The sequence below is a fragment of the Pseudophryne corroboree genome, chromosome 4 (assembly GCF_028390025.1).
Source record: "Pseudophryne corroboree isolate aPseCor3 chromosome 4, aPseCor3.hap2, whole genome shotgun sequence".
Lineage (NCBI taxonomy): Eukaryota > Metazoa > Chordata > Amphibia > Anura > Myobatrachidae > Pseudophryne > Pseudophryne corroboree.
This window is the reverse complement of record NC_086447.1, coordinates 510,015,359-510,034,425: the sequence shown is the minus strand read 5'-3', so window position 1 is coordinate 510,034,425 and position 19,067 is coordinate 510,015,359. Positions and strand designations below refer to the sequence as shown.

Sequence of the window (19,067 nt, the reverse complement as noted above, 5' to 3'; positions counted from 1 at the left end):
TGAAAAATGGTGGTTTCTTACAAAGCGATCCCATTTTGTAGATTTCACGCAAGAACCTTTCAGTGGAATCTGCTGGGAATATGGTCCGGATCGCATCTTCAGATGCATCAGCGGATAACCCTGTCTCCAAGGACAAGGGTGTTTTCTTCTGCGGTGGCTGCAGAGTGCTCATCTATGAAAGAGCCGCAGATTCGACATTCAGGACTGGGTCCTGGTGACCACGGATGCCAGCCTGAGTGGCTGGGGAGCAGTCACACAAGGAAAAAATTTCCAGGGAGTGTGATCAAGTCTGGAGACTTCTCTCCACATAAATATACTGGAGCTAAGGGCAATTTACAAGGCTCTAAGCTTAGCAAGACCTCTGCTTCAAGGTCAGCCGGTATTGATCCAGTGGGACAACATCACGGCAGTCGCCCACGTAAACAGACAGGGCGGCACATGAAGCAGGAGGGAAATGGCAGAAACTGCAAGGATTCTTCGCTGGGCGAAAAATCATGTGATAACACTCTCGGCAGTGTTAATTCCGGGAGTGGAAAACTGGGAAGCAAACTTCCTCAGCAGGCATAACCTCCACCCGGGAGAGTGGGGACTTCAGCGGGAAGTCTTCCACATGATTGTAAACCGTTGGGAAAAACCAAAGGTGGACATGATGGCGTCCCGCCTGAACAAAAAACTAGACAAATATTGCGCCAGGTCAAGGGACCCTCAGGCAATAGCGGTGGACGCTCTGGTAACACTGTGGGTGTACCAGTCAGGGTATGTGTTCCCTCCTATGCATCTCATACCAAAAGTACTGAGAATCATAGGAAGGAGATGAGTAAGAACGATACTCGTGGTTCCGGATGGGTCAAGAAGGACTTGGTACCCAGAACTTCAAGAGATGCTCACAGAAGAACCGTGGCCTCTACCTTTAAGAAAGGACCTGCTCCAGCAGGGGCCTTGTCTGTTCCAAGACTTACCGCGGCTGCGTTTGACGGCATGGCAGTTGAACGCCGGATCCTGAAAGGGCATTCCAGATGAAGTCATCCCTACCCTGGTCGAAGCCAGGAAGGATGTAACCGCAAAACATTTTCACCGCATTTGGCGAAAATATGTTGCGTGGTGTGAGGCCAAGAAGGTCCCTACAGAGGAATTCCAACTGGGTCGTTTCCTACATTTCCTGAAAACAGGACTGTCTATGGGCCTAAAATTAGGGTCCATTAAGGTTCAAATTTCGACCCTGTCAAACTTCTACCAGAAAGAACTGGCTTCAGTGCCTGAAGTTCAGACGTTTGTAAAAGGGGTACTGCATATACAGCCTCCTTTTGTGCCCCCAGTGGCACCTTGGGATCTCAATGTTGTTTTGAGTTTCCTAAAGTCACATTGGTTTGATCCACTCACCACTGTGGAATTAAAATATTTCACATGGAAGGTGAAGATTCTATTAGCCCTGGCTTCAGCCAGGCGTGTGTCAGAATGGGCGGCTTTATCATATAAAAGCCCTTACTTAATTTTTCATTCTGACAGGGCAGAATTGAGGACTCGTCCTCAATTTTCTCCTTAAGGTGTTTTCTGTTTTTCACATGAACCAACCTATTGTGGTACCTGCGGCTACTAGGGACTTGGAGGACTCCAAGTTACTTGACGTTGTCAGGGCCCTGTAAATATATGTTTCCAGGACGACTGGAGTCAGAAAATCTGACTCGCTGTTTAGCCTGTATGCACCCAACAAGATGGGTGTTCCTGCTTCTAAGCAGACGATTGCTCGCTGGATTTGTAGTACAATTCAGCTTGCACATTCTGTGGCAGGCTTGCCACAGCCAAAATCAGTAAAAGCCCATTCCACAAGGAAGTGGGCTCATCTTGGGCGGCTGCCCGAGGGGTCTCGGCTTTACAACTTTGCCGAGCTGCTACTTGGTCAGGGGCACACCCTGACTGAGGAGGACCTGGAGTTCTCTCATTCGGTGCTGCAGAGTCATCCGCACTCTCCCGCCCGTTTGGGAGCTTTGGTATAATCCCCATGGTCCTGACGGAGTCCCCAGCATCCACTTAGGACGTTAGAGAAAATAAGAATTTACTTACCGATAATTCTATTTCTCGTAGTCCGTAGTGGATGCTGGGCGCCCATCCCAAGTGCGGATTGTCTGCAATACTTGTACATAGTTATTGTTACAAAAATCGGGTTATTCTTGTTGTGAGCCATCTTTTCAGAGGCTCCTTCGTTGTTATCATACTGTTAACTGGGTTCAGATCACAGGTTGTACGGTGTGATTGGTGTGGCTGGTATGAGTCTTACCCGGGATTCAATATCCTTCCTTATTATGCACGCTCGTCCGGGCACAGTATCCTAACTGAGGCTTGGAGGAGGGTCATAGGGGGAGGAGCCAGTGCACACCACCTGATCCTAAAGCTTTTATTATTGTGCCCTGTCTCCTGCGGAGCCGCTAAACCCCATGGTCCTGACTGAGTCCCCAGCATCCACTACGGACTACGAGAAATAGAATTATCGGTAAGTAAATTCTTATTTTTTTTTGTGCTACAGCATACAAAACATTAGGGTAAATGTATGCATGGTCAAACATAAACTGGAATATCTATGAACTCAGTCTTCTGTTTGCTTAACACAAAAAAATAGTAATAAAATCATGTTAGAAAAAAACAACACAAACATTTTATTGTATCCCAGAACATACACTTGAAGTGCACAAATATAAGTATCCTTATAAGTGGTTGAATTAATTTTGAGAAATTAGATAAAGGTAGATTCATGAAAAAGTAAATGTTATTTTGTCCCCTTTTATAATGTTCAAAAATGTAAAGTTATATATTTCCTTGGATCTGGTATCAAAATCACATGCCTACCCAGTCCAATGGTTGAATTTATTACAAAATAGCTAATTTCCAGTAAAATGTAAATGACGTCACCTCACTGGTGTACAGTGGTGGTGGAATGTTTCTGAACTCCTTTTTTTAAAATTTTTGCATAAATATGAATTTAAAATGTGTTTAGAGCTTCAGCCAAATGATAACAATACAAGAACCAATAAATCAAATAACACAAAATTACTAACTTTTTTTCATTAATTTATTGATGAAAATTATCCAAGATTAAATTTAATTGTAAGGAAAAAGTATGTGAGCCTCTGGGATTCAATAACTGGCATGACTTCCTTAAGCAGCACTGACCTGTCAAACATTTAAAGTGGTTGTTAGTAAATTCTGCACATCTGCTTGGAGGAGTTTTATCCCATTCTGTCTTACAGAATTGTTTCAGTTTGTGGATGTTGATGGGCGTTCTTGCAGGAGTGCTTCACTGTATGCCTTGCCATAATATTTCTTTTGGATTAAGGTCTGGTCTTCAACTCAGACATTCCAAATAGGGAATTTTCTGTGCTTTAACCATTTATTTTGGAAGACTGACTTCTGTGTTTAGGGTCATTTGAGCTTCATTTCACAGATACCCTGATCCTTGACATCCTGTAGATTTGCACAGAATCCATAGTTTAATCAATAATGACTAGCATTCCTGGCTTTGGCAATAAAACCACCCCAAACCATGCTACTACAATCACTATCCAAACCGAAAAACTGATGGCTCTCAGATGGACCCATGATTGTTTTATGATCCCATAGGAATATAATATCAACAGAGGAAACCTCTCTGCAAGGGCAAAGTCTGAAGAGTATTTTAATGATCATTACTCATAAGTTTAATAAAGATGTCCCCAACCCAAGACCTCCTTGTCAGTGAAGGCAAGGAGTTTAACAATGTTAAGGTAGCACAACTGAATGCCCCAGTATGGATGGGGAGGGATGGCCATGAAAGGAAAGTATTCACATACCAGGTTGGATAAATATGGCCGGGCCAAAGTTAGAGGGCAAAACCAATTTCAAAATAAAATTAAAACCCAGATAGCACTCCAATAAATAAATAAAGCAGCAGGAGAAATATCAGGGTTACAGACGCAGTTAAATAACGCCTGTAACGCTCGTCAACCTCTCCTCCTGGTTTCCGTTCTGGATGCCCTGGAGAACCTACCAAGTTTGATAGATATGCATCATGGGATCAAGAACTCTATTGGATTATTTTGATCAGTAAATTAATAGAAAATTATGTATTTGATTTATGGGGTTCTGTTTTTTTATGCCTTAGATGACACTGAACACATTTAAGGTCACATTTATGAATAAATTTAGACATTTCTAAAGAGTTCACACATTCTAACACCACCGTAGATGGTGATTCATGAACATCGGGCACAATTGAATTCTAAGACAGTTGAATAGCGCCGGGAATTAGCTCCCAAGGCTATTCAATACAGCGCCCTGTGGCACCCGACGACGGGCGGAGGTGTGAGCAGAAACACGACAAAGCTGCTGGTGCGATGCTGATTTCTGCCCTAAGTGCAGAGGAATGACACTTAAGCCGGAAAATACCGGTTCTCCTGACAAAACACCTTGTTTAGTCCGGGAGAACGGGCATTCTCCCACTTACCATTGCGCTGTATTGAATAACCCTGGGAGCTAATTCCCGGTGCTAGTCAACTCTCTTAGAATTGAATTGTGCCCAAAGTTTTTTAATGTATTCAACAGCAGTATTATGAAGTCTAATACATAAACGATTATTATTTTGATTATATGTCTGTCTGTTTCCTGTACATGGCATCATAACAGCAAAAGGTTTAAATGTGCACACGCCCTTAGCAAGGGTTTGTTTAATTACATGATATTTTACTATCTTGCAACGTTCGTAATGAGTCACATTGCACAAATGGTGTTTAGTTTTACATCTGTGATTGTTTGCCTTTGATTTCATCAGTCGTCACTGCAGCAAACAAAAATGTAAACTCTCAACAGTAGGGGCCACATTTTCAGCTGCAAAGCTTCAGGCACAGAATATTTCATAACATATGTAATTAATGGTTCTACTGCACCAATCAGGTTATTACAATGGAAGGATCAATTTAAAGTCAGGGTATCCTGACCTCTGCATCCTGTGACATTTCTTTATTTGCTTATGCAAAGCTGCTGCATACTACTAGTTAATAGATTATCAATTTTATTCTGTATACGTACCTAATGTTCTACTATTAAATTGTTTAATAAAGTAATGTAAAAGGGCATTTATAATTCAGAATTGCTCATCTATCGCAAAGCTTATTCACAGCTAAAATATTTAAAGCTGCATGGGAGAAATTTTACAAAACTTGGAGAGAGATAAAGTGGATGGAGATAAAGTAGCAGGCAATCAGCTCCTAATGACCATGTTACAGACTGTGTTTGAAAAAAAAAAAAAGCCAGGTGCTGATTGGTAGTTACTTTATCTCTCTCCAAGTTTTGATAAATCTCCCTCATCGTTACCGAACACCATAACCTTCCTAAGGTACCCCCTGGCCTTAGACGCAGCTCCTCCATTTCTCTCAAACCCAGAGAATTCAGCCAAAAGAGTTACTGTAAGTTGGCTCTATTAGAGCTGCTTCTGTTAAGGTCATACACACGATGAAATAAATCCGTAAGATTTTGACTATATAGTCAAAATCTTAAGGAAAGTTAGTGCATATCTCAAGGTGTTTGGCAGCTTGCGACCCCGATTCGATCCCGATGTGCAGTCCCGTGGGGTGAGTATCGCAAGGCTAGATAGATTGTGCAGGCAATCTTGACTATCTAGTGTACTTTCTAGTACAAAGTATAGTCAAAATTGGACCATAGTCAAAATCGAAAGCACAGATAGTCATAATCTGTGCTATCTGGGCTCTGGAGGAGTTCAAGGGAAATCGCATAGTCAGTCTCGGGCATAGCAAGGATATCACCGTGTGTATGTACCTTTAGACCCAATATAAGGTGTTAGTGTGTATAAGACGGGGAATTGGGACAAGGGATGAGAGTGTAATCCTTCCACTGTTTAAATCATTGGTACGGCCACACCTTGGATATTGTGTGCTTTTATGGACACCACACTATAAAAAGGGTATCTTGGAACTTGAAAGGGTTCAGAGTTGAGACACCAAACTGATCAAGGGGTTAAGGGCACTGGATTATGAAAGGCTTACTAGTTTAGTGCTGCTAAGAGGGGACATTATTAATATTTACAAATACATAAAGAGACAATACAAGGATCTATCGGGTGATTGGTTTATTAAAAAATCACTACACAGGACACGTGGACTGTAAATTACCGGGGCTAACTGAATCCTGCCATAGCGTTTAAATTGATCATCATGTGCTTAAATAGTAATACCAAGAACTGAATGAAAGACATTATGGGCAGTATTCAGTTATTCCCCCCTCCCCCTTTTTCACATCGCGCCCATTATTTTAGTCTGGTTTAGCCGCTTTATGCGGTTAAATTTGACACTGATGAGCGCGATAAAGAACAAATTAATATCGTCCAGCAATCTCAGTCACTTGAAACAGGAGATTGGGTGTGATATAATGATTGAATACCACCCTTTGGGTCTAACCGCTATCATTGACAGCCAAACTAAGGGGTATATTTACTAAAGTGAGGATTTATAGAAGTGGAGATGTTGCCCAACCATTCATATTGTAGCTATCATTTATCTATTCCCTTCAAGAAGATGATAGCTGGTCACACTATAGAGGCTACTGCTGCAGTGCTCTAAAAAGATGGGGAGCTGGTAAGTAGGTAACCAGCACCAATGCTGACCTGCTGAAGTCTGGATACTTTTAACAGTAGAAAACAAGTCAAGACACCCCTTCTGGTTTTAGTAACCACAAGCTGAAAACTACTTTGGTTATTATTCCCGGTTACCCTAGGATTTTGATGTTTGTCTGCTGGGTTCCTGTATAATGCAGATTTTCAAATAAACAAATTATGTGAACAAAATACACTCATACTCCTTTAAACAAACAAAAAGTATTAAATTACTTAGAAAATACTCTCTTGTCCAAGCAATAACCTTGCTTAAATGGGAAATGTGTAATCAGAGGTCTAGACTTTACCAATTATATTGCAGCATATGTCATAAGCCAGGATCTCCCTAGCCCAGGCATGTCCAAACTGCGGCCCTCCAGCTGTTGTGAAACTACATATTCCAGCATGCCCTGACCGTTTTGCTGTCAGAGAATGCTAAAGCTGTGTCAGGGCATGCTGGGATGTGTAGTTTCTCAACAGCTGGAGGGCCGCAGTTTGGACATGCCTGCCCTAGCCTTTGTTTTTTTTCTCTACATTACCTCTTTATTACAGCGAATAATTGGAGTCACAGCAGAGAGACCCACTCCAAAGCTTACTTCTACAGTAGTGAAACCCCCTTTAACCAAACCTACACAACGTTCTTGTTTTAAACTATTTTCCTTGGGCCAGTTTTAATCCAGTTTGTTAAATACTGAAAAATAAAATACTTTTGATTGTCATTTTTAACTGCATTGTTAGCACATATTTCTTAATTGCTATTATTACATTTATTGTACTTTGTAATAATCAGTCTTTTTGGTGTAGGAAAAAGAATTGGAGGCCAACAAGAAAGAAAAGGTAAAGGAGGCAAAACTGGAAGCTGAAGTGAAACTGCTGCGAAAAGAAAATGAAGCACTTCGTAGGCATATTGCTGTTCTTCAGGCAGAAGTGTATGGTGCAAGATTGGCTGCTAAATATTTAGATAAGGAGCTGGCTGGAAGGTAGGTTCTTTTAGAAGGTAACTTATTATCTGCTTGTCCTGCCTTTGGTGGTTTATCGTGACACCCATTTTAGTAGGTCTGTAAGTAATCTGGACTTAGTTCTGAGATGGCGCAAACAATTTGCGGCAGCCATGTTAATGTGTCTGTCGTTCTGTGGAAGTATATGTACAATTTCACACGCACGTACGTCACACCGCTCAGTGCTTTTACAGCCACTGCTGTGATCATTTTTATTAGAACCTGCACCCACCTCATGCTGGATGGAAAAGATCCATCTGCAACAGGCATCCTTTGTCTGTCTGCTCGCCTCATACAAGCATGGCAGTCTGGCTATGCTCGGCACATCTAATTCGTACATATGCACAGTAACTGCTCCATTGCCACTCAAACACCCTCACGGAAGGCTATGTCCACTTGAGATCTGACATGTACATATGTCCTTGCATGTGTGGACAATGTTTGCTATTTTCAAGTATATGCAGCCTGCCGAAAATTGACAGTTGTATCTACTTTTACATGTACTTTGCGGGGAAAATGGTGAAGTGCTAGGAACAATTAAGCTTTCTCTGACGTCCTAAGTGGATGCTGGGACTCCGTAAGGACCATGGGGAATAGCGGCTCCGCAGGAGACTGGGCACAACTATAAAGAAAGCTTTAGACTACTGGTGTGCACTGGCTCCTCCCACTATGACCCTCCTCCAGACTTCAGTTAGAATCTTGTGCCCGGCTGAGCTGGATGCACACTAGGGGCTCTCCTGAGCTCCTAGAAAGAAATTATATTTAGGTTTTTTATTTTACAGTGAGATCTGCTGGCAACAGACTCACTGCAGCGAGGGACTAAGGGGAGAAGAAGCGAACCTACCTAACAGGTGGTAGTTTGGGCTTCTTAGGCTACTGGACACCATTAGCTCCAGAGGGATCGACCGCAGGACCCGACCTTGGTGTTCGTTCCCGGAGCCGCGCCGCCGTCCCCCTTACAGAGCCAGAAGCATGAAGAGGTCCGGAAAATCGGCGGCAGAAGACTTCGGTCTTCACCAAGGTAGCGCACAGCACTGCAGCTGTGCGCCATTGCTCCTCATGTACACCTCACACTCCGGTCACTGATGGGTGCAGGGCGCTGGGGGGGGGCGCCCTGAGGGCAATATAAGACACCTTGGCTGGCAAATCTACATCATATATAGTCCTAGAGGCTATATAGAAGTAAAAAATACCCCTGCCAGTATTCCAGAAAAAGCGGAAGAAGTCCGCCGGAAAAGGGGCGGGGCCATCTCCCTCAGCACACTGGCACCATTTTTCCCTCACAGCTCCGCTGGAAGGAAGCTCCCTGGCTCTCCCCTGCAGTCTGCAAGCTACAGAAGGGTTAAAAAGAGAGGGGGGGGGGGCACTAAATTTAGGCGCAGGATATATATATATATATATATATAGCAGCTATAAGGGAAAACACTCATTTATAGTGGGATCCCTGTGTTATATAGCGCTCTGGTGTGGCTGGCATACTCTCTCTCTGTCTCCCCAAAGGGCTTTGTGGGGTCCTGTCCTCTGTCAGAGCATTCCCTGTGTGTTTGCGGTGTGTCGGTACGGCTGTGTCGACATGTTTGATGAGGAGGCTTATGTGGAGGCGGAGCAGATGCCTGTAAATGTGATGTCACCCCCTGCGGGGTCGACACCTGAGTGGATGGTGCTGTGGGAATTACGTGACAGTGTCGACTCCTTGCATAAAAGGTTTGACGACATACCAAATGTGGGACAGCCGGCTTCTCAGCCTGTGCCTGCCCAGGCGTCTCAAAAGCCATCAGGGGCTCTAAAACGCCCGCTAACTCAGATGGCAGACACAGATGTCGACACGGATACTGACTCCAGTGTCGACGACGATGAGACTAATGTAACTTCCAGTAGGGCCACACGTTACATGATTGAGGCAATGAAAAATGTGTTGCACATTTCTGATGTTACCCCTGGTACCACAAAAAAGGGTATTATGTTTGGAGAGAAAAACCTACCAGTAGCTTTTCCTCCATCTGAGGAGTTAAATGAAGTGTGTGAAGAAGCGTGGGCTTCCCCTGATAAGAAGCTGGTAATTTCTAAGAGGTTACTAATGGCGTACCCTTTCCCGCCAGAGGATAGGGCACGTTGGGAAACATCCCCTAGAGTGGATAAAGCGCTCACACGCTTGTCAAAGAAGGTGGCACTACCGTCTCCGGATACGGCCGCCCTGAAGGAATCTGCTGATAGAAAGCAGGAGGCTATCCTGAAGTCTATATATACACACACAGGTGTTATACTGAGACCAGCTATTGCTTCAGCATGGATGTGCAGTGCTGCAGCTGCATGGTCAGATTCCCTGTCAGAAAATATTGATACCCTAGACAGGGACACTATATTGCTAACCGTAGAGCATATAAAAGACGCACTTTTATACATGAGGGATGCACAGAGGGATATTTGCCGGCTGCCATCCAAAATTAGTGCAATGTCCATTTCTGCCAGGAGAGCGTTATGGACTCGGCAGTGGACAGGAGATGCAGATTCCAAAAGGCACATGGAAGTTCTGCCTTATAAGGGTGAGGAGTTGTTCGGGGATGGTCTCTCGGACCTCGTTTCCACAGCAACAGCTGGGAAGTCTACATTTTTACTCCATGTTCCCTCACAGCCAAAGAAAGCACCGTATTATCAGGTACAGTCCTTTCGGCCCAATAGGGGCAAGCGGGTTAAAGGCGCGTCCTTTCTGCCCAGAGGCAGAGGTAGGGGAAAAAAGCTGCAGCATACAGCCAGTTCCCAGGAGCAAAAGTCCTCCCCCGCTTCCTCTAAGTCCACAACATGACGCTGGGGCTCCACAGGGGGAGCCAGGTACGGTGGGGGCCCGCCTCAAATATTTCAGCAATCAGTGGGCTCGCTCACGGGTGGATCCCTGGATTTTTCAGATAGTATCTCAGGGGTACAAGCTGGAATTCGAGACGTCTCCCCCCCGCCGTTTCCTCAAATCTGCCTTGCCAACCACTCCCTCAGGCAGGGAGGCAGTGTTACAGGCAATTCACAAGCTGTATTCACAACAGGTGATAGTAAAGGTACCCCTACTTCAACAAGGACGGGGTTACTTTTCCACAATGTTTGTGGTACCGAAGCCGGACGGTTCGGTGAGACCCATTTTAAATTTGAAATCCTTGAACACATATATAAAAAAAAATCAAGTTCAAGATGGAATCGCTCAGGGCGGTTATTGCAAGCCTGGACGAGGGGGATTACATGGTATCACTGGACATCAAGGATGCTTACCTGCATGTCCCCATTTACCATCCTCACCAGGAGTACCTCAGATTTGTGGTACAGGATTGTCATTACCAATTCCAGACGTTGCCGTTCGGTCTATCCACGGCTCCGAGGGTCTTTACCAAGGTAATGGCCGAAATGATGATACTCCTTCGAAAGAAGGGAGTTTTAATTATCCCGTACTTGGACGATCTCCTGGATAAAGGCGAGGTCCAGAGAGCAGTTGTTGGTCGGGGTAGCACTATCTCGGGAGGTGCTACAACAGCACGGCTGGATTCTAAACATTCCAAAGTCACAGCTGGTCCCTACGACACGTCTACTGTTCCTGGGGATGGTTCTGGACACAGAACAGAAAAAAGTGTTTCTCCCGGAGGAGAAGGCCAAGGAGCTGTCATCTCTAGTCAGAGGCCTCCTAAAACCAAAACAGGTGTCGGTGCATCACTGCACGCGGATCCTGGGAAAGATGGTAGCTTCCTACGAAGCGATTCCGTTCGGCAGGTTTCATGCAAGAACCTTTCAGTGGGACCTGTTGGATAAGTGGTCCGGATCGCATCTTCAGATGCATCGGCTGATAACCCTGTCTCCAAGGACAAGGGTGTCTCTGCTGTGGTGGCTGCAGAGTGCTCATCTTCAAGAGGGCCGCAGATTCGGCATACAGGACTGGGTCCTGGTGACCACGGATGCCAGCCTTCGAGGCTGGGGGCAGTCACACAGGGAAGAAACTTCCGAGGACTATGGTCAAGTCAGGAGACTTCCCTGCACATAAATATTCTGGAACTAAGGGCCATTTACAATGCCCTAAGTCAGGCAAAACCCCTGCTTCAAAACCAGTCGGTACTGATCCAGTCAGACAACATCACGGCGGTCGCCCATGTAAACCGACAGGGCGGCACGAGAAGCAGGACGGCAATGGCAGAAGCCACAAGGATTCTCCGATGGGCGGAAAATCACGTGTTAGCACTGTCAGCACTGTTCATTCCGGGAGTGGACAACTGGGAAGCAGACTTCCTCAGCAGGCACGACCTCCACCCGGGAGAGTGGGGACTTCATCCAGAAGTCTTTCAAGTGATTGTAAACCGTTGGGAAAGGCCACAGGTGGACATGATGGCGTCCCGCCTAAACAAAAAGCTAGAAAAGTATTGCGCCAGGTCAAGAGACCCGCAGGCGATAGCTGTGGACGCTCTAGTGACACCGTGGGTGTACCGGTCGGTTTATGTGTTCCCTCCTCTTCCTCTCATACCAAAGGTACTGAGGATAATAAGAAGGAGAAGAGTAAGAACTATACTCATTGTTCCGGATTGGCCAAGAAGAGCTTGGTACCCGGAACTTCAAGAAATGATCTCAGAGGAACCATGGCCTCTACCGCTCAGACAAGACCTGCTGCAGCAGGGGCCCTGTCTGTTCCAAGACTTACCGCGGCTGTGTTTGACGGCATGGCGGTTGAACACCGGATCCTGAAGGAAAAGGGCATTCCGGAGGAAGTCATTCCTACGCTGATTAAAGCTAGAAAAGAAGTAACCGCAAACCATTATCACCGCATATGGAGAAAATATGTTGCTTGGTGTGAGGCCAGGAAGGCCCCAACGGAGGAATTTCAGCTGGGCCGTTTCCTGCACTTCCTACAGTCAGGGGTGACTATGGGCCTTAAATTGGGTTCCATTAAGGTCCAGATTTCGGCTCTATCGATTTTCTTCCAGAGAGAACTGGCTTCACTACCTGAAGTTCAGACTTTTGTTAAGGGAGTGCTGCATATTCAGCCCCCTTTTGTGCCTCCAGTGGCACCTTGGGATCTCAACGTGGTGTTGGATTTCCTAAAGTCACATTGGTTTGAGCCACTGAAAACCGTGGATTTGAAATATCTCCCGTGGAAAGTGGTCATGTTGTTGGCCTTGGCTTTGGCCAGGCGTGTATCCGAATTGGCGGCTTTGTCATGTAAAAGCCCTTATCTGATTTTCCATATGGATAGGGCAGAATTGAGGACTCGTCCCCAGTTTCTCCCTAAAGTGGTATCAGCTTTTCATCTGAACCAACCTATCGTGGTGCCTGCGGCTACAAAAGACTTGGAGGCTTCCAAGTTGTTGGACGTAGTCAGGGCCCTGAAAATCTATGTTTCCAGGACAGCTGGAGTCAGAAAGACTGACTCGCTCTTTATCCTGTATGCGCTCAACAAGTTGGGTGCACCTGCTTCAAAGCAGACTATTGCTCGCTGGATCTGTAGTACGATTCAGCTTGCACATTCTGCGTCTGGACTGCCGCATCCTAAATCAGTGAAAGCCCATTCCACGAGGAAGGTGGGCTCTTCTTGGGCGGCTGCCCGAGGGGTCTCGGCTCTTCAACTTTGCCGAGCAGCTACTTGGTCGGGGTCAAACACGTTTGATAAATTCTACAAGTTTGACACCCTGGCTGAGGAGGACCTAGAGTTTGCCCATTCGGTGCTGCAGAGTCATCCGCACTCTCCCGCCCGTTTGGGAGCTTTGGTATAATCCCCATGGTCCTTACGGAGTCCCAGCATCCACTTAGGACGTCAGAGAAAATAAGAATTTACTCACCGGTAATTCTATTTCTCGTAGTCCGTAGTGGATGCTGGGCGCCCATCCCAAGTGCGGATTGTCTGCAATACTTGTACATAGTTATTGCTTAACTAAAGGGTTATTGTTGAGCCATCTGTTGAGAGGCTCAGTTGTTATCATACTGTTAACTGGGTATTGTATCAAGAGTTATACGGTGTGATTGGTGTGGCTGGTATGAGTCTTACCCGGGATTCAAAATCCTTCCTTATTGTGTCAGCTCTTCCGGGCACAGTATCCTAACTGAAGTCTGGAGGAGGGTCATAGTGGGAGGAGCCAGTGCACACCAGTAGTCTAAAGCTTTCTTTATAGTTGTGCCCAGTCTCCTGCGGAGCCGCTATTCCCCATGGTCCTTACGGAGTCCCAGCATCCACTACGGACTACGAGAAATAGAATTACCGGTGAGTAAATTCTTATTTTAGATACCAAAGTTATGTAGTTTGTAGATACATACTTTATGGTGTTTCATTTGTGAACCTAAATCAAAAGTTTTTAAATATGCATTTGTTTTTAATAAAAGTTGGAGAATGGGATTTGGTCATCTTTAAGTTTAAGTAGCAGTTTACAATTCTATAAATATGTACTTAATAATGGAAGCAATTTATTTGTAGGGTGCAGCAGATACAGTTGCTTGGCCGGGATATGAAGGGTCCTGCTCATGACAAACTATGGAATCAACTTGAAGCTGAAATCCACCTACATAGACATAAAACTGTTATCAGAGCATGCCGAGGGCGAAATGACTTAAAGCGCCCTTTGCCAGTTCCACCAGGACATGTAAGTTCCTTTTGTTGCCCAGTAGCTGATTACCAGTCATATTGTATAGTCTTTCCTAGCTACAGTGGAACATGGTTTTTGTATGTTTTTAGTTTTAATAAACATAATTTTTTAAATTTATTTTTTATATCTTGTGTGTGTGGCTTGGAGGACAACCAAAATCTCTCTTGCTGTAGTGTAGTCCCTTCCATTCCCTCTTACCATGATGCTCATCCTCTTGTCTCAACTAGCCTACCCTTCATCCAGTAATTCTAGACCTAGAAAGCTTTGCATGCAGTGTGTGATGTAATTAGCCAAATGGGTCTATTTTATCTGACCGTGAACTGCGCGTCTCCTCTGTATAGAGAACCTCTTTGCCAAACATGTTGTACCTGCCCTACTGGGTTTGTGATTTATTTCGTTTTTATTTACTTTTTTTGTAAGAGAACAGTACAGGAGCATACATTTAGAAATTTGTTTTCTTTCAGCAAAGCTGGTGGGACACTGGACCATGGAATTGCAGGTTACGATGGAGTTTGGCACTGTAACTTTAAATCTTTGGTGTGCTGTGTGTTGAGCTGGGTCTGGTGTCGCACTGGCGTCCATGGCTGCTGCGTTTGCTATTGCTGAGCCAGTGTGTGCACACTTACTGAAGCTTGTTGTGATTCAGCGGGAGGATCACGTTAAGGTGGCAGTTGTACCAGTTCCCTTGATATGTTGTTCCGAGTTGCTGACTCCCCAGTTAGCATCTGATCCACCTTGGCTCCGTACCATGGAGCATATAGTTTTAACAAGGCTTCCTCTTACTTGGAACGTTTTTTCAAAGATACTCCACTGCGCACAGTGCGTAAGCATCTTCCTTCTTCCAGGGCTCCGTTAGAAGATTCTGATTCAGAGGACGACGAGTACCTGGAGGCTTGCTTCGGTCAGGCCATGGAAGAAGTTATAGCGGCTGTGCGCCATTCCATAGACTGCTCCGAAGGGGTTTCCCAAGCAGAGGCTGCGGGTCGTTTATGCGTCGGCGCAGGAAAGGCGGGATGTTCCCATCTTCTTCTGCCTCGCCAATCCAATGCCTGGAAGGTGCCAGAAAAATAATTCTGTTTTCCTCGCAAATTTGTGTCACTTTATCCCCTCCTGGTGGATCATGTGTCTAAGTTGTATCTGCCTCTCAAGGTCGATGCTGCAGTTGCGCGTTTAGCTAAACACATGACTTTTCCTGTTAAAGGTTCTATATCCTTTAAAGATTCACTAGACAAGAAATTGAAAGGTTGTATGAAGTCCATTCTTATGGGCCCCAGTGTCGTTATTCGTCCTTTGTTGGTCTCCGTCTGGATGGCTCGGGCCATGGTGACTTAGGCTAATAAACTCATTTAGGGCATTCATGATGATGTGTCTAGGAATACCCTTCTTGATTTGGCAGAACATCTTTTTGGTGCCACTGAATAAGTGTTTGAGGCTGTGTAAGACGGCTCACAGGTGGCTTCACGGGTTTCAGCTATGGCTGTTTTGACTGGTAGGGCTCTTTTGCTCTGCGCTTGGTCTGCAGATTCTGAATCTAAACGTACATTGGAAGCTCTTCCATTTGGTTGGGGTGGGAAGGGCTATTTTGATCTTAACTTGGTACCATTATTGACCTGGCTACAGGTGGGAAAAAGTACTTTTCTCCTGTGACTACCCCCAAGCAATACGGTACGTGTTTTAAGAGCTTATCGCTCTTCATTTCATGATGGCGCGTCCAAAAAAGTCACTTAGCCAGGGACCATTATTTCTCAGATCGGGGTTCGGCATCGAAGGGTAGATTTTCTGGAAACAACTGACGCTCAGGAGTCAAGGCTCCGGAAAAGCCTAGTGTCTGACAGGTTTCCGCTCCACCCAGTACGGTCACCAGTTAATGGCCAGTTGCTCCAGTTCAGACACCGTTGGATGGAGTCATTTTCAGATGCTTGGGTGCTGGTCATCATTTCCAGAGGTTACATCATCAACCTCATGGGTCCGCCACCACTGCCTTTTTCTCTGACGTCCTAGTGGATGCTGGGAACTCCGTAAGGACCATGGGGAATAGACGGGCTCCGCAGGAGACTGGGCACTCTAAAAGAAAGATTAGGTACTATCTGGTGTGCACTGGCTCCTCCCTCTATGCCCCTCCTCCTAAGTTAGAATCTGTGCCAGGCCAGAGCTGGATGCACCTAGTGGGCTCTCCTGAGCTTGCTAGAAAGAAAGTATTTGTTAGGTTTTTTATTTTCAGTGAGATCTGCTGGCAACAGACTCACTGCTACGTGGGACTGAGGGGAGAGAAGCAAACCTACCTGCATGCAGCTAGCTTGTGCTTCTTAGGCTATTGGACACCATTAGCTCCAGAGGGTTCGAACACAGGGCCTGACCTCGATCGTCCGTTCCCGGAGCCGCGCCGCCGTCCCCCTTGCAGAGCCAGAAGACAGAAGAAGGAGATAAAATCGGCGGCAGAAGACTCCGGTCTTCATTAAGGTAGCGCACAGCACTGCAGCTGTGCGCCATTGCTCCCACTGCACACCACACACTCCGGTCACTGTAGGGTGCAGGGCGCTGGGGGGGTGCCCTGGGCAGCAATAAGTATACCTTTTGGCAATATATACACATAATACAGTCTGGAAAACTGTATATGTGCAAAACCCCCGCCATTTTTAGTCAGAAACAGGACAGAAGCCCGCCGCTGAGAGGGCCGGGCCTTCTTCCTCAGCACACCAGCGCCATTTTCTCTTCACAGCTCCGCTGGAAGGAAGCTCCCCAGGCTCTCCCCGGCAGTATCCTGGTACACAAAGGGTTAAAAGAGGGGGGGGGACACACATAAATTTAGGCGCAAAATTTGTATATACAGCAGCTACTGGGTAAACACTGAGTTGTAGTGTAATCCCTGGGTTATATAGCGCTGGGGTGTGTGCTGGCATACTCTCTCTCTGTCTCTCCAAAGGGCCTTGTGGGGGAACTGTCCTCAAATAGAGCATCCCCTGTGTGTGTGGTGTGTCGGTACGCGTGTGTCGACATGTCTGAGGTAAAAGGCTCCTCTAAGGAGGTGATAGAGCGGATATGTGTGTGAGAGGACAACAATAAATAAGAATAAGCGCTTGGAAACTGGATATGAAATTTCTCACAATTTTAATAAAGTGATTAAAAAATATTACTGTTGCAACAGATAATTAAAATAAAATATATATGATTGAATTCGGGCATAACATAGCACTGCAAAAATTTAAAAAGTCCCATATGCTTTGTATGGTAATTATCCAAATATCCAATTCGCTGATGAAAGGAGTTCCTATATCCGACTTCTAGGCTTTTATATGGGGATGAAGAATCAGAGTCCAGCTAACCCACCGACGCGTTTCGCTGTTTCACACAGCTTTTTCAAGGTGATGTGTTACAGTGACTGGATGCCCTTTTATATAGCAGTGCTAATAGCCCATGCAAAACAGGTGTGACAAACTAGATACATTTAAATAGTGCTTAAAATGAAATTCTATCCAGTTTCCATGTTTAGTAACAGACACTGAGACCATAGTACCATTAATGCGTCAGGTTTTTATTAATATAAAGCCTTTTTTGTATAGAATTAGAGATTGAAGAAGCCGGTTCCCGATCACATGATCGCGGAACCATTTCCTGTGTATGGAACGCAAACTCGTTCCCATTGGTTAGCGTCCGGTCACGTGACCGGAACTCGGCCAGACCTCCGACAAGCCCGGCATCCTGTAACCAGGAGACGGGCCGCACGAGGAGACCCGTTCCGGTCACGTGACCGGACACCCGACGTCACGTTGTTAGTCACATGAGGTCTCCTTCATAGAGAGCATTTATATATCACGTGATCGTCCGGACCAATAGTATATTAGAGATTTATCTCATTGTTTTCAGTAAACAAATTACTATTAATCCCCATGTAAAAGGCTTACAGAATATTCTAAGCATATCATCAACATGTGTGTTCTATATATAAAACATTCAATAAGATATAGATATATTTGAGATACGTTGGATCCATGTACAATACATTAGATTAATAGATTGGTGCCATCTTGTGGTAAAATAATATTATGGCACTCATTAGATCTCACCTCATAGTTTTTAATCGGCAGATAACCATATATCTTTGTCAAGAGGCTCACATAGTATTCTATATATATTTTCTCAATAGCTATATTTTGTATTCACTATATTCAATAGCATATATATATATATTTGAAAAACGTTATTAGCATGTATGATACATTAAATTATTAAGTTGGTGCCAACTACTGGTTGATTAATATTATGGCACTCAGTTTAATTCGATTATTGGGTTTAGTCATTAATCTTCGTCTAGAATATATTAGAAAACATCTGTTGGTAACCTATGAATCTATACACAAATATAAATATGAAAAAGCATATCGGAGTGGATACACACATAGATCGATACATTAGTGAAAACATCAGAATAAGTTAATATATTGTATGTGAAAATCAACCTAGGGATTGGGATATATAGTTAGAGGACAGCATTTAGCTCAAGTGCTTCATTTAGACCACTAGGGAAAAGTGTATCAAGCTGAAAGGTCCAAAAGATTTCCTGTCTACATAATCTAGTAAACCTATCACCCCCTCTAGTTGTTTTGGGGATATATTCTAATCCCGTGATACTTAGAGAGGATGGATCCTTATTATGTTGGAGAGCAAAATGTCTGGAGACACTATGTTTAGTGACCCCATTAATGATGTTTCTTCTATGTTCCATGAATCTCGTTTTTAACATCCTAGTTGTTCTACCTACGTATTTTAAGTGGCAGTCACATTGCAAAAGATACACAACCCACATAGTGTTGCAATTAATGAAGCTTTTAATTGGAATAT

General features: G+C 44.8%; 1 protein-coding gene across 4 annotated transcripts in view; it reads left to right on the top strand.

Moving 5' to 3' along the window:
* Positions 1 to 19,067, top strand: part of GOPC (golgi associated PDZ and coiled-coil motif containing) — a 146,890-nt gene that overhangs the window by 67,914 nt on the left and 59,909 nt on the right. For all 4 annotated transcript variants that reach the window (XM_063917211.1, XM_063917212.1, XM_063917214.1 and 1 more), the window contains 2 exons: positions 7,439 to 7,614; positions 14,060 to 14,225. In XM_063917211.1, coding sequence (XP_063773281.1) covers positions 7,439 to 7,614; positions 14,060 to 14,225 — 342 coding nt within the window. The remainder of the gene's footprint in view (positions 1 to 7,438; positions 7,615 to 14,059; positions 14,226 to 19,067) is intronic.